The 13,095-nt window shown below is 36.6% G+C and overlaps 1 protein-coding gene across 1 annotated transcript in view; it reads left to right on the top strand.

Moving 5' to 3' along the window:
- CNBD1 (cyclic nucleotide binding domain containing 1) overlaps window positions 1–13,095 on the top strand; it is a 320,137-nt gene that overhangs the window by 11,629 nt on the left and 295,413 nt on the right. Inside the window, exon 2 of the mRNA XM_084793629.1 lies at window positions 6,189–6,261. Within this exon, the coding sequence (XP_084649755.1) occupies window positions 6,189–6,261 (73 nt within the window). The remainder of the gene's footprint in view (window positions 1–6,188; window positions 6,262–13,095) is intronic.

The following is a 13,095-nucleotide window of genomic DNA, read 5'->3' as shown; positions in this document are numbered from 1 at the left end:
CTGAGTTTTCTCATTGAGTTATTGGGTTTGAGTTCTTATATTTATAACTCTTTATTCAACTTTGACTTAAAATTTTGAGTTTTCCTTGTCATTTTATTCATCCACATAGTTTATTGTCTTGGACATCACTCAGGTATTGATTGTTATCTTCCTGAAGGTCATTGAGCATTTTGTGTCTTCTTTAAACTCCTTGAGTTCTTTGAAAACAATGTTCATTGTTCACTGAAATTATATATCCTGAGTTCATCTAAATAATTTTCACCAGAGAGTATTGCTATAGAACTAGTGGATTTGATGATATTCTGTCATTGTTATTCATATTTTTGTTTTTGCAATCTCACTTGTGCATGTGAACTTCATTCTTCAGCTGTGTATCTGATGTAAGAATCTGGCCTGCTTTCGATTGGATCAGTGCAGGAGATTTGTGGCTGGAACATTATCTATTTGATTAGGAGAGGTTCTGAACCACATGTCTGGAGCTAGACTTTAAGGTGACATAAAAGAAGGTAGAGGGAGGACTAGGAAAAGGAAAGGAGGTACTTACCTGGCAAAGGTGGCTTGTGAACAAAGCAGATTTGTAGGTATCAGGTCTGGAGCCATGCATGTGGGTGTAGAGATGGAAGCAGGCAGAGAAGGCAATGGGAGAGGAACAGAGAGTTTTTTCCCAGGCAAAGGAGTCTCAGAAACAAAGCTGGTTTACAGATCACTATTCTGTAGCTGTGGCCAACTGAGGCAGCTGGCAAACAAATAGGGGTCAAGGCCCATGATTTTGTAGGTAGGCCTGTCTTATGGTTTATTGAGTTGTGTCAAGTGATGTGTTTAGTCAATATTATTTGAAAGAAGATTAAATTTGGAACTTTGTAAAAACAATGAAAATCAGATAAAAAGATGTAAATAAGATCCCTACTGATCATTAACACAAGTATACTGAATGGCTTCTCAATATGCATATACTTATTCACAAGTTATTTTTTTTTCCTGGATTTGGACCACTTATCCAAGTGTATAAAAAGACTTAATCATACTTATAATTCTTTAATTTTCTCTTGTCAAGCTTTTTCTTAATACTCTAGTCTTATGCTAGAGTTATAAGGGCAACACATTTGTTAATATTTCTGTTATTATTACTACAAAACTTCTTACTTGTGCACTGATAATTATATTAAGAAAGGTTATACTTGTTATTGGTTTAATTATTACTGTGCACAGAAACCCTTTGAGGAGGTCTCAGTTTTCTGTTTTTCAATTAACTGTATTCTGACATTTCACAGGGTCACTGTGACATTTTCTCAATGGCTACACTGTTCTGGGACTTCACTTCACTGAGAGTTACAAAGATTTGATTAAAATTGCTCTTGTGATAAGGAAAAAAATTAGTAGATGTGTGATGTTAGGGATTTCTGTAAAATATGTATATGTTGCCTTGTATATTGGCAAAATAAAAATATGTTCTGATAATCAACTTCACCACAGTAGCTTTTTAAAATTTTATTTTTATTTTTTAAGCACCACAGTAGCTCTTTAACTGTCTATGTCCTGTATAACATTCTGCTGTGCTTATCCAATATACATAGTAAAGTTGTTTTGTGGTTGTTAAGTACAAACTATTTTTCTGGCTTTTCTTTGGGAGTTGTGTAAGTATCTCTTTAGCAAATAAAACAAGTGGGAGAGAGAGAGAGAGAGAGAGAGAGAGAGAGAGAGAGAGAGAGAGAGAGAGAGAGAGAGAGAGAGAGAAAGGAGAGAAGAGAGAAGAGAGGAGAGAACGAGCAATTAAAATTAAATATGCGAAGCCTGAGAAATACTATATGTTTATGGCCACTTTTTATTAGGAAAACAATCCAATCTATGTATACTTATTTTAATATTTGACACAATTGAGAAAATACATTTACCTAAAATGAACATTAACAATACAACACAGAATTTTTCCATCAATAACATCCAGTTGGCATATGCCCAATATGACACTAGACATTTGGATTTCTAGTGTAAGATTAATTTATAGCCATCAGCTTAAATTCCTTTTTCACAGGCACTCTGGTTAAAATCCTATACTTTAACCCCACTCTAAGGTTAAGCCCTTGTTGCTTTTGTCAAAAGCTGGGCTAAAGCGTTTTATGAGAGAAAAATAATACTAAGCAACAAATGTAAATTTTGTAGCTTGTGAAATCTTTAAGTTCTATTCCTGATTTGAGCAATAGGAAAAAATAACATCTAGTCTTTTTTCATAGTTGCCATTTTATATTGAAACATTTAGCATTTTTATATTCAAAAATCTCCTTTCAAAGACATCTATTACATGCTGAAACCTCTTTGTGTAGAGACCCTTGTGACAAACACCTCTCAGAACAGAGGTTCAATGATAAGACATTGGATGAATTAAGTGGTCTACAAGCCTACAAGGACTGTAGAGCTTAGGTTGGTTTTGAGCTTGCTGGGCTGGTCCAAGCTAAGCATGAAACCTTAGTCATCTTTTCCATGAAAGCATTTTTTTAAAAAAAAAGATAACAAACAAAAAGAATTTTAATTTTCTATTCTCTTCTACTAATTCTTTTTTTTTTTCAAGACAAAGTTTCTCTGTGTAGCGTTGGCTATCCTAGACTTGCTTTGTAAACCAGGCTGGCCTTGCATTCACAGGTATCTCTCTGCCTCTGCCTCCCAGAATGCAATTCTTATTTTTAAAAGGCTTATTCTTTTCTCCTTCCCCTCCTCCTCCTCCTCCAAATTGTTTTAACATAAGATAATAAATGCTACTTTTAAAAATCTTTATGTAGTCAGAATTTCTGAGATTTAAGCCCTCTCCCTAAATCTCTATGGTAGGCCCGCTTCTTTCCATACCACTTGCTGGAATTATTATTATTTTTTAAATATTTTATTTAATTTACTTTATGTGCATTGGTGTGGGGGTGTCAGATCTTGGAGTTACAGTTATGAGCTGCCATGTGGGTGCTGGGAATTGAACCCGGGTCCTTTGGAAGAGCAGGCAGCGCTCTAAACCACTGAGCCATCTCTCCAGCCCCCACTTGCTGGAATTATTACTGAGCCTAATCATTAACCACATGGGGAAGTGGATTAATGTGTCCTTCATACAAGTCTCTTCTTAATTCATGTGCTTAAATATCTATTATAATAAATATTTTATATCATTCACACCAGAAATAATAGTATGCCAAATATTTTATGTATATCAAAGCTATAGTTTGGTTAATTTAAAATAAATAATTCTATATGAATCCAAAACTAAATTACAAAGTCTTGATCAGCTAAGATTTGGTAGGAATATGGGTAGAGAAATGCTTAAATCATATGAATATTAATTCCAGATTTATTATATTCTGTGATGTTAGGATAGCAATAAGCTTTCTGGTTGAATTCCTTTTATTTTAGTTTCATGCTTAGAAAACAGTGTCTGCTATGCTGTTTAAATTTGAAGTCATCCAGGGCCCATACAAAAGCTCATTTTATGACTCTAGAATTCTGACATAGCATGTATAAATGTGTACATACCAAGTTCTATTTCTTTATGATTACAATGTGGCCATTGAATTACTTTTAAAATGTTTGAAAAAATACATTAAATCACTTATTTTTTCAATAACTTTTCAATAAGGAATAAAATACTACGTATAAGTTGGTATTCATTACTGTGTGTCATTTCACATTTCTTTTTTGTTTTGTTTAGTTTTTTTTTTTTTTTTTTTTTTTTTTGGTTTGGTTTGGTTTTTTGAGACAGGGTTTCTCTCTGTAGCCTTGCCTGTCCTGGGCTCACTTTGTAGACCAGCTTGGCCTAGAACTCACAGTGATCCACCTGCCTCTGTCTCCCAAGTGTTGGAATTAAAGGCGTGTGCCACCACGCCCAGCTCTCATTTCACACTTCTAATAACACTAATTGTTCTAGAGCAATCAGAGGGCTTATGATGTGCGTGCCTGTCACTCTGAAGGCATGCATCACATTTTGTACTCTCTCTTTCCACCTTGTTAAAAGGACATCGCATCATGGCAGTTAATTTGCTTCTGAGAGAGAATCTTCCTCTTGGCTATGAGCAGGACTGCTATGTATTAAGGTTTCTTTTATAATTTTTATCACATTTGAATTCTATAAAGAATTGGAAATCGATTCTACATACTAGAGAATGCTCTGAAGAATGAGCAATCAGTGATGGGTACCTGCATGCGTTTGGCTAGATATATGCATAGATAGGATTGGATAAGGGAGCATTAGAAGGAAATAGAAAGGAGGAGGAAGAGGATGATAAAAGAAAACATGTCAGGTACCAAGAGCATTTTTCTTTGAATTGTGTTTAAAGTAGTTATGAGACCAGTTTGGTATGTTAAAGATCTTGGAAAGGAATTCTGACTTCTTTTTCCTCAGAGAAATTAAATTATTATGACTCATTCCAATTTCTATTTTCTGCAATTAGAAATTGCTAGACCAGATTCTAGGTTCTAGATCAATAAAACTAAATTCTGTTTTTAAAAAAATCCATGTGTAAATCTACTAGTGGGGAGAGTGGGGACTGACTCTGACATAAACTCTGATGCCCTCTATTTGACCACTTCCCCTTGGTGGGGAAGCCTTGGTGGCATTCAGAGGAAGGGAAGCAGGCTAGCAGAATTATACCTGATAGGCTGTGATCATGTGGTGGGGGAGGAGGTCCCCTTCTGTCATAGGTCTAGGGGTAGGGAATAGGGTGAAAGAGCTAGGGGGCAATGGGGAAAATACAAGTGAGGGGATAACAACCAGGATATAATCTGAATAAATTATTTTTAAAATTTCCATATATATATATTAAGTTTTTAAATATTTTAATTAGCATTTCCTTCTGATGAAATATTCTATTTCTCTCAAAAGTCAAAAATCTCAGTTCCATAGAAGCACCCTCTAAGTTGTTGGTTAGATGTGTCTAGGAAAACCCTCCCAAACAACACAGGCCATTGCAGTGGCTATTAGTTGCCCACCAGAACTTGATGGTGAGACTCTATTGCTGAAAACTATGTACTTTGATCGCAGGTCATAGAAAACCGAGCTATTGCTGATCTAGAAGCTTTCTCCTTGCTGCCTAGCTTTTGTAGTGACAGACATTGCTGTTCAGGTAGCTGGAGGAAAAATATTATCAACAAGTCTTTCCCATTTTTGAACCCTGTGAACTACATAATAACCACTGGTATGGCAAGATATGGCTATTTGGTGCAACAGTGGCATGAAGGTGTTTGGGGTAACCAATGGTCATCCAATTGGATTTAAAGCCTACTCCACAGGAGGGAGTTAATGCCTGGGACTGTAAACTTTGCCATACACCTGGCCATAGTCCCTACAGGAAAACTGACTATTACTATTTTGCTAAATAGATGCAGTATCAACATGATTTCTAAATACTTAGCTTTATACCAAAAGATTAGATCAGCTCAAACTCATCACTCTCTTTTTTTTTTTTTTAAATAAGTGGACAGTGATTAATCAGAAACCACATAGATGGTCAATATGTTGAAAATAAGGGACTATGTGATAATCATCCTTAATTTGGACAGCTATATCACACATCCTTCTCCAAAGGCTTGGGAAACATGCATAAGATGGAACAGAAAGATTGGCAGGGCCAAAGAAACGGTGCTGGAAAAAAAAATGAATTGTGCATATAACAGGACAAATACACTCATGAACTCAAAAGACCTATGACTTCCTGAAAAAGATCTTGTACAATACCTGTATAAGATCAAGGCAAAAAACCATTTTGTCTTGGAGTGGGGAAAGGCTACCACTAGCTTGAGAGCTATATGCAACTGATGGAAGGGAAAGTCATATTTTTCAAGGCTGTGGCTCCTGGGATGTTGCTTATCTCCAGTGGATTGTCTACACCCATGATTAAATGTCCAGCATTAATTAGACTCCATGGGTTATAAGAAAATAAGTAGATGTAAAATTCATGGGGGAGAAATAGATGGAGGTGATCAGGAGGTGTAAGTAGTAGATATGATCAAAACACCCTGCAGAAGTGAATTCTGTACTCACCATCATATTGAATATTTTTTGTTGATTAAAGACTGTGAATACAATATCTCACTTCATGGTCACTCAATTTATTTATTTTTTTTAGTATGATGAGCATTTCCAATTAAATCCTATTCATACACTTGCTTAATAAGATAACAGAAAACTACTCACACTTTTAACTGATTTCTTTCTGCAGCCCTGAAACCAAGCAGTAACATTAACTATGGTCAGTTGAGTGCCTTATGCCACAGGAGAGAAGTACAGAGGAGGTAGGTTATTTATGCACTTGTTTTTCTGTCATAGAGGAGCTGATGCCTCTGCTTGTTTATGGATAAAGTATAGTGATAAGAAAGTACTAATTCTCACAGGTGACTGATTTACTACATAGAAAAATACCTTTGAAACCTGGAGTTTGTTTATATATTCTTTATATAAAATATTCTATATTTTAATATATATTATATTCTACAATATATTTATTTTAATATATACTTGCATAGATATTCATATTCACATATATAAATATACACACACAAATGTTAAGGGAACAAATTTAGTAATGAATAAACATAACTCATTCCAAACTGCACTCCTTTTAATGTTCAAAAAACAGTCACAGGAGAAAGGTTTAAGTGGTTGAGAACACAAATATTGAGTAAAGCCAACATCTGAGAAAGGTATAAGAGATGTATTCTGGAGAAATTGGAACTAGTTCTGCTCAGCAATTAGGATTAGGATTCCTAAGAGGCATGCAGATTGAACACAGGACTTTAAAATATGTTTTGTTGCTGTTTTAATTACTGTCCTATTGCTATAAAGAGACACCACAACCAAGACAATTCTTCTAAAAGGAATAGTTTCTTTGGGAGCTTGGTTATAGCTTTATAGGGGTAGTCCGTTATCATAATGTGGTGAACCATACAGACACGGCACTGGAGCAGTCTTTGAGAACTTCATATCCTGATCTACAGGCAGGAAGTTCTTAGAAAGAGACAGTGGAGCTGCATGGGCTTTTAAATCTTCAAAGCCCACCCCCAATGACACACTTCCTCCAACAAGGCCACACTTCCTCCAATAAGGTCGACCTCCTAAATTTTCCTAAGCAGATCCACTAACTGGAGGTCAAACATTCATATACGGGCATATGGTTACCAATCTCATTTAAACTACCACATTTCCACTTCCTGGCCACTACGGGCTCATAGCCATATCATAATACAAAAGGCATTCAGTCCAACTTACAATATCCCGATAGACCTACACATGTGTAGCAGATGTACTGCTTGGTCATCATGTGGGTGTCTTAACAATGGCAGTAAGGGCTATCTCTTCCTCTGTTGCCTGACTTTGGATCCCTTTTTCCCTAGCTTGGCTGTCTTGTCTGTCCTGGGTGGGAGAAGATGGGTTTAGTCTGTCTATGGTTTGAGGTAGATTGGTACCCCTTGTGGGGGGTCTCCCCTTCTCTGGGAAGGAGAGGAGGGATGGGAGAGGGGGCGTGAGGGCGGGACTAGCAGGACAGGAGGGAGGTGGCTGGTATCAGGCTGTAAAGTAATTAAATAAATAAGTAAATGAAAAAATCAATCAATCAATCAATCAAGCAAGCAAGCAAACAAAGAAGCAAACAGAAACTCGTCTTTACATGTCTTACCCCCTCTCAAAGTCTTTTCTGAGACTCAAGGTACTCTCATAACTGAGACTCCAGATAAAAGCAAAAGCCAAAAATAAAACAAAATATTTCTAATATATAATATACTGTACTGTTACAAAAGGGAAGAAATGGAAATATTGGACCAAATCAAGGCCATCCAGTAGGGTAAACTACAATTTCTGCCGCTCCATGTCTGATGCTAAAAGGCTTATTAGATGGCTCTTTCCTTCCAGATAATGCGAACTGCACCACATTTTCTCTCCTTTGGGCTGGTACCGTATATATCCCATTAGAAGCTCTCCTTGGCAGGTATCACACTGATCTGGCATCTCCAGCATCTTGAAGTCTCCAGACATAATTTTCCCTGATTCATGCAATAGTCTCTTTGGGCCTCTATACATGGACTTCCCTGTCCCATGCCTGGCCTCAGGAGCTTTCCTTAACTGTGGAGGGAAATTCTACAAACCCTTCAATGTGTTTTTCTTGATGCTAAATCCAGAACCACATGGCCTAAGCTGTCTTGTTATTCTGCTTGCTAGTGTTGGGACCTGGCATCCTCCTTGAACTGCGTTTACAAAAGCTTTCTGGTGTGGATAATTTCCTTTGTGGTTTAAGCTTTCTGTTAATTCCTTTTCACAAGTTGGAAGCTTAGCTTATTGGTGTCTTGCCCCGAGGGCATCACTCTTTATTACATTTTGAGTAGGTCCTTTCTTTAAACATTTTATCTCCTTGAGCATAGGACTTGGCTCCAGCATTACATTTCCTGGTGCTCTTTCCCTCTTCAAACTATACATTTTGTATTTCTTTTTATACAGCTTGCTTTTTTTCATTGTAGATCTTCATAAGAATGAGCACTAAAAACTAAATAATACTGTCACTACGAGGCTGTCTTGAAATCTCTGCCAATGACATTAATCTAAATCTCTTTGATTTAGCTTCAGGCAGGTTTTTAGGACAAGGGCAAAGAGCAACCACATTCTTTGCCAAAACATCATTTACTAATATTCTTCCCCTCTGATGCCTCTGCAGCCTGCCAGGCCTCCACAATCAAAATTGCCCTCTATATTACTGTCTTCCATACTCCCACGAGGATGAACCGCTAAGTTCTGCTTAAAGTGTTCAACTATTTTTCTAGTCCAAAATCTTAAAAATCATCCATATTCTTTCTACAAGCAGAATGGCGAGGCCTACCTAGAAATACCCCAGTCCCTGCTGCCTACTCCTGTCACGGTTACTCTTCTATGAAGAGACACTATGACAAAGGACACTCTTATAAAACAAAGCATTCAACTAGGGGCTTGTTTATGGTTTTGGAGGGTTAGTCTATGATCATCGTATGGGAAGCAGACAGGCATGGCACTGGAACAACAGGTAAGAGCATTACTTCCTGATCCTCAGGTAAAAGTCAGAAGGTGGGTATTGGTAGCAGGGAACGAGTGTTCACACATATGAGCCTGTGGGGAGCACTCTCATTCACACCACCAGAGCAGCAATGTCTTTGCTTCAGTTGTCGTTTTGAAGTTATATAACCGTAGCCATCATGGTCCATCTACCCTCCAACCTCTCCTCATTCATGTTTATGCTGCAAAACGCCTTGGGTTTACAGATTTCTCCCTCCCTCTCTCTCTCTCTCTCTCTCTCTCTCTCTCTCTCTCTCTCTCTCTCTCTCTTCTTTAAAGTACTTCTTAACATCATATTTCAGTGAGCACTTCAGAAACATCTTTCCAATTTTCTTTAGGAATGCTTGAAAATGAAAAGTAAAGAATTAAGCTTTGTGGTTACTTGGTTGTGGCTGTACTCGCTTCTGTCTTGATAAATCTCTATTTGAAATCATTATTGTGCTGTAATGCAGTGTCTGGAAAGATCACTGATTGAATGGCCCTTTTAGAGAGGTAAAGGACTTACTTAATGTTAAATTTATTGATATCATTACATAGCATTTTTATCAACTTATTGTATCTTGAGGATAAAATCCATTACGAAGGTACATAAATATCAACCTTCATTTGCTTCCATTGTTGTGAAAGGAAGTACTTCTATTTTTTTTCAATTTTCATCAAGAAAATGTGTAAACACTGCATTATTTGAAAGACAAAAATCAGGTGAAAACAATCTGCATGAAGTCAAATTGATTAAACTTTTATGGCTTATATAATCTAATTTAGAACAAAAATGCAAATTGTCTTAGGATAAATATATAAATATGATTTACCATTTAATATAATTTATTGAGGTCCTGATGGGGAGTATAGGACACATAAAAATATCGTATTATGTTTTTCCATTTAGTATGCATAAACCATATGCCTCAGTAGTTTACTTTGATACCTACCCTCTATTCTCTTTCTCATTATGTTATAAAGGGTTTTTTGTTTTTCTTTTTTTAAGTACTTTCTTTTTTTACTTTTACATATACATTTATATTATTATACATATATGCAATAAAGTACATACAGCAAGAAGAACCAAGAAATTATTAGGGATTATATAAATGTTACATTCTTAGTGGTTTTGCCTATTTGTATTTGGCAACCTTGGAGAAAACATCTTTTCTAACTTGGTGAGTTTACAATTATGAATGTAAATCAATACCTATCATATCTCATCTCTATCAATCTAAAAACATCATAACCTCTAACCAACTAAACTAAATTGTAAAACTAAACTATCTTGTCTCAACCCCATCAGAGACTTGAGAAGGAATCAAATTAATTATCTGAGTAAACAGGAAACGCAAGTTAGCAACTTCCAAAATGAGAAAATGACAGAGACAGTTCACTGCCTAGGCAATCACCAAAATGCTCTATAACAGTGGAGCGTTGTCTTCAGCCCTCTGTCCCATTCTATCTGGCAGACATATTTATGAAGCAAGAACTATTGAGGACTTGCTTTCTCTGTCTTGGCAGAGTTTGGCTGTTGACTGTGCCTGTGTCCAAGCTTGCTTATTTTTAGGCTGAATTCTGTCTGTGGCAGAAAGGAGGACATTTTTCCCAGTGGCTTGTTTACCACATTTGAAGCCATGTCCATAAGGAGGTTCTTTGATGCTCATCACCTTCTCTGAGGTAGACTGGGTGTTGCCAGGAGTTAACTTGTTTTATTGTCAAAGGATCCTTAAAATCATAAAAACATCTTTGATTGCCATATTCTATAGGCCTTTGAAGACCTTATCTAACTATTATACCTTATCTATTTATATAATCATATATATCTGTTAAACCTAGAGTGTTATTGTTTTTGACTGACAGGCCATTCCTAAGTTGGCAGTTCAGGTGTCTACAAAATCTTTGTTTTGTTTTCATTTTCCCATGAGTACTTAGTCAGGCTTGTCCAGAGTCGCCCCTAAACAAAACAGGCAACTGCTATTGCTCTTAGTTGCCCACCAGAACTTGATGGCAAGATTCTATTGAGAAAGAAACCACAGAGTTTAAACATGGGTCATGGAAAAATACAGCTGGTACTTATCTGGAAGCTTCCTTTTTGCTGGCTAGTTTTCATAGGTTTCAATATGGACAGGGAAAGGACATTGAAGATCTATAATGGGAGGGACTTTTAAGAGTCAAATATAGGTACTCATCTTGTCTTCCCTGTTCTTCATACTTCACTTGCTAGGGCTCAGCCATAATAGAGTTGCTGTGCTGTTCCTGGTTGGAGAGGTGATATATATCAACTAGTGTCTTAGGTATCATTGCCTAAGTGCTTGACATGCACCCTCACCTTCTGCTTCTACCGTCAACTGCACATACTCCAAGAATAGAAAAACAGTAGCATTGACATCAAGGCGCCTACATTTACACACTCTATTCTTTTACTTGGAAAGATTATTTAAAAATCCCACAGTCATCATTTACTTATCCACTCTATGTCTAAGTAGGAAATCTAGTTTATAATACCAACATTGATTTTTATATTTATTTCAAAGACTTCTACACTGTGTCTTTTTGTCCTGTCCAGAGTTAGATTATCTCTCTCAATGTGATACGGTCACATTGAGCTTTAAAGCTTCAGTCTATGATATGGGTTTTGGAGGGGAATAAAAATAAGACGTGGCAGTTGTTAACATTAAAAAATGATTTGTGGCTTTTGTGAAAACAATTATAGGATATAATTACATTTGTCTTCTAATATTTTAGTTTTAAAAGTATACCTTTATGGGATGAGCCACAGATCCTTTTTGTTGGCAAGCTTGCTTCAGCTTACCAGTTTTCCACCTTACAATCTTTCTGTGCACTTTCACCATTTAATTTCATGGTCCCTGAATATAGAAGATGCAGATGTAGAAATATATTACCATGATAATTTTTGTGACAAAGAACAAATCTCACCAATATCATGAGAATACTTATAAACTTGCTGTGAGAATTGTCATCTCTACACATGAAACTTGATGATTCTTTTTACTTCTTGGACACATTTTCAAATGTACAGATGATAAACACCGGATTCATGTATACCATCCAATTTATGTTGGAACTCCTGAAGGAGTAGGTGAAGATGTCTGTCATACCTGTAGAATGTGATAGATAATAATAAACTAGATCTTCCTATTTCAGATATATTTTTCTTAATCTACTCCAATGATGATCTATCCAGATCACAGTTTCGAGTAATTTTCTAAGACTTACGTAACAGGATGCACGTAAATAATTTTATGGTTTTTTGAGTCTCAGGTTTTTCGTGTATGAGATGAGGATAAGACTATGTAATTCATACAGACATGCAAGAATTAAATGATATGCTATTTGTAATTTGGTTAACAGAGTGTCTGAAATCATAAGAAATAATTTTGTTTTTTAGTTGGAGCACTATATCTCAGAGGCTAAGAGAATGGGGTTTCGTGGCAGTTCAATTTTAATTTTTATCATATAGCCTTCACATTCTAATTGTATGATGTGGCCAATAATTAAAGTATATATCCACAAATATGCAATGGTACCTTACTGCAGTATATGGAATAAAACAAGTATTTACTTAAATTGAGTAGATATGTAAAACAGATGATTATTAAATATTAAATAAATTCATATGTAAGAACATTGGAAATGCTCCAAACACGTATGTGGTCAGACGTAAAAACTGAATAGATACTTGACCAGTATTGGTACAAGATGCGAGGAAAGAATAAAACTACTGGAGATCCTAGATTGCGGCACAGATCACACACTGCTCTGATTAGGAGGAAAACCAGGACTGCACAGCAACCTAAAGACCAAACGGAGAGCTACAGAACACCAGTGCTGCTGATTCCTAGGTGAGAGTGATTCACACCGTGTGAGACATGGGTGAGTCCGAATCTGGCCACCCAGCTAACCCACAGAAATACCCTGGGTTTAAAGCCCACATTAGGCGCAATCTTGGAAAGGGTTGTGGGTTATCTGGGCAACTTAGGGCTCTCACTGCCCGTCTACCACTTGCCGGATCTGGGACAGGGAGTGGTGGACAGGCAGAGCTGAATCCC

The sequence above is a fragment of the Acomys minous genome (assembly GCF_964271855.1).
Source record: "Acomys minous genome assembly, chromosome: 1".
Taxonomy (NCBI): Eukaryota; Metazoa; Chordata; class Mammalia; order Rodentia; family Muridae; genus Acomys; species Acomys minous.
This window is presented reverse-complemented; position numbering and strand designations above follow the sequence as displayed.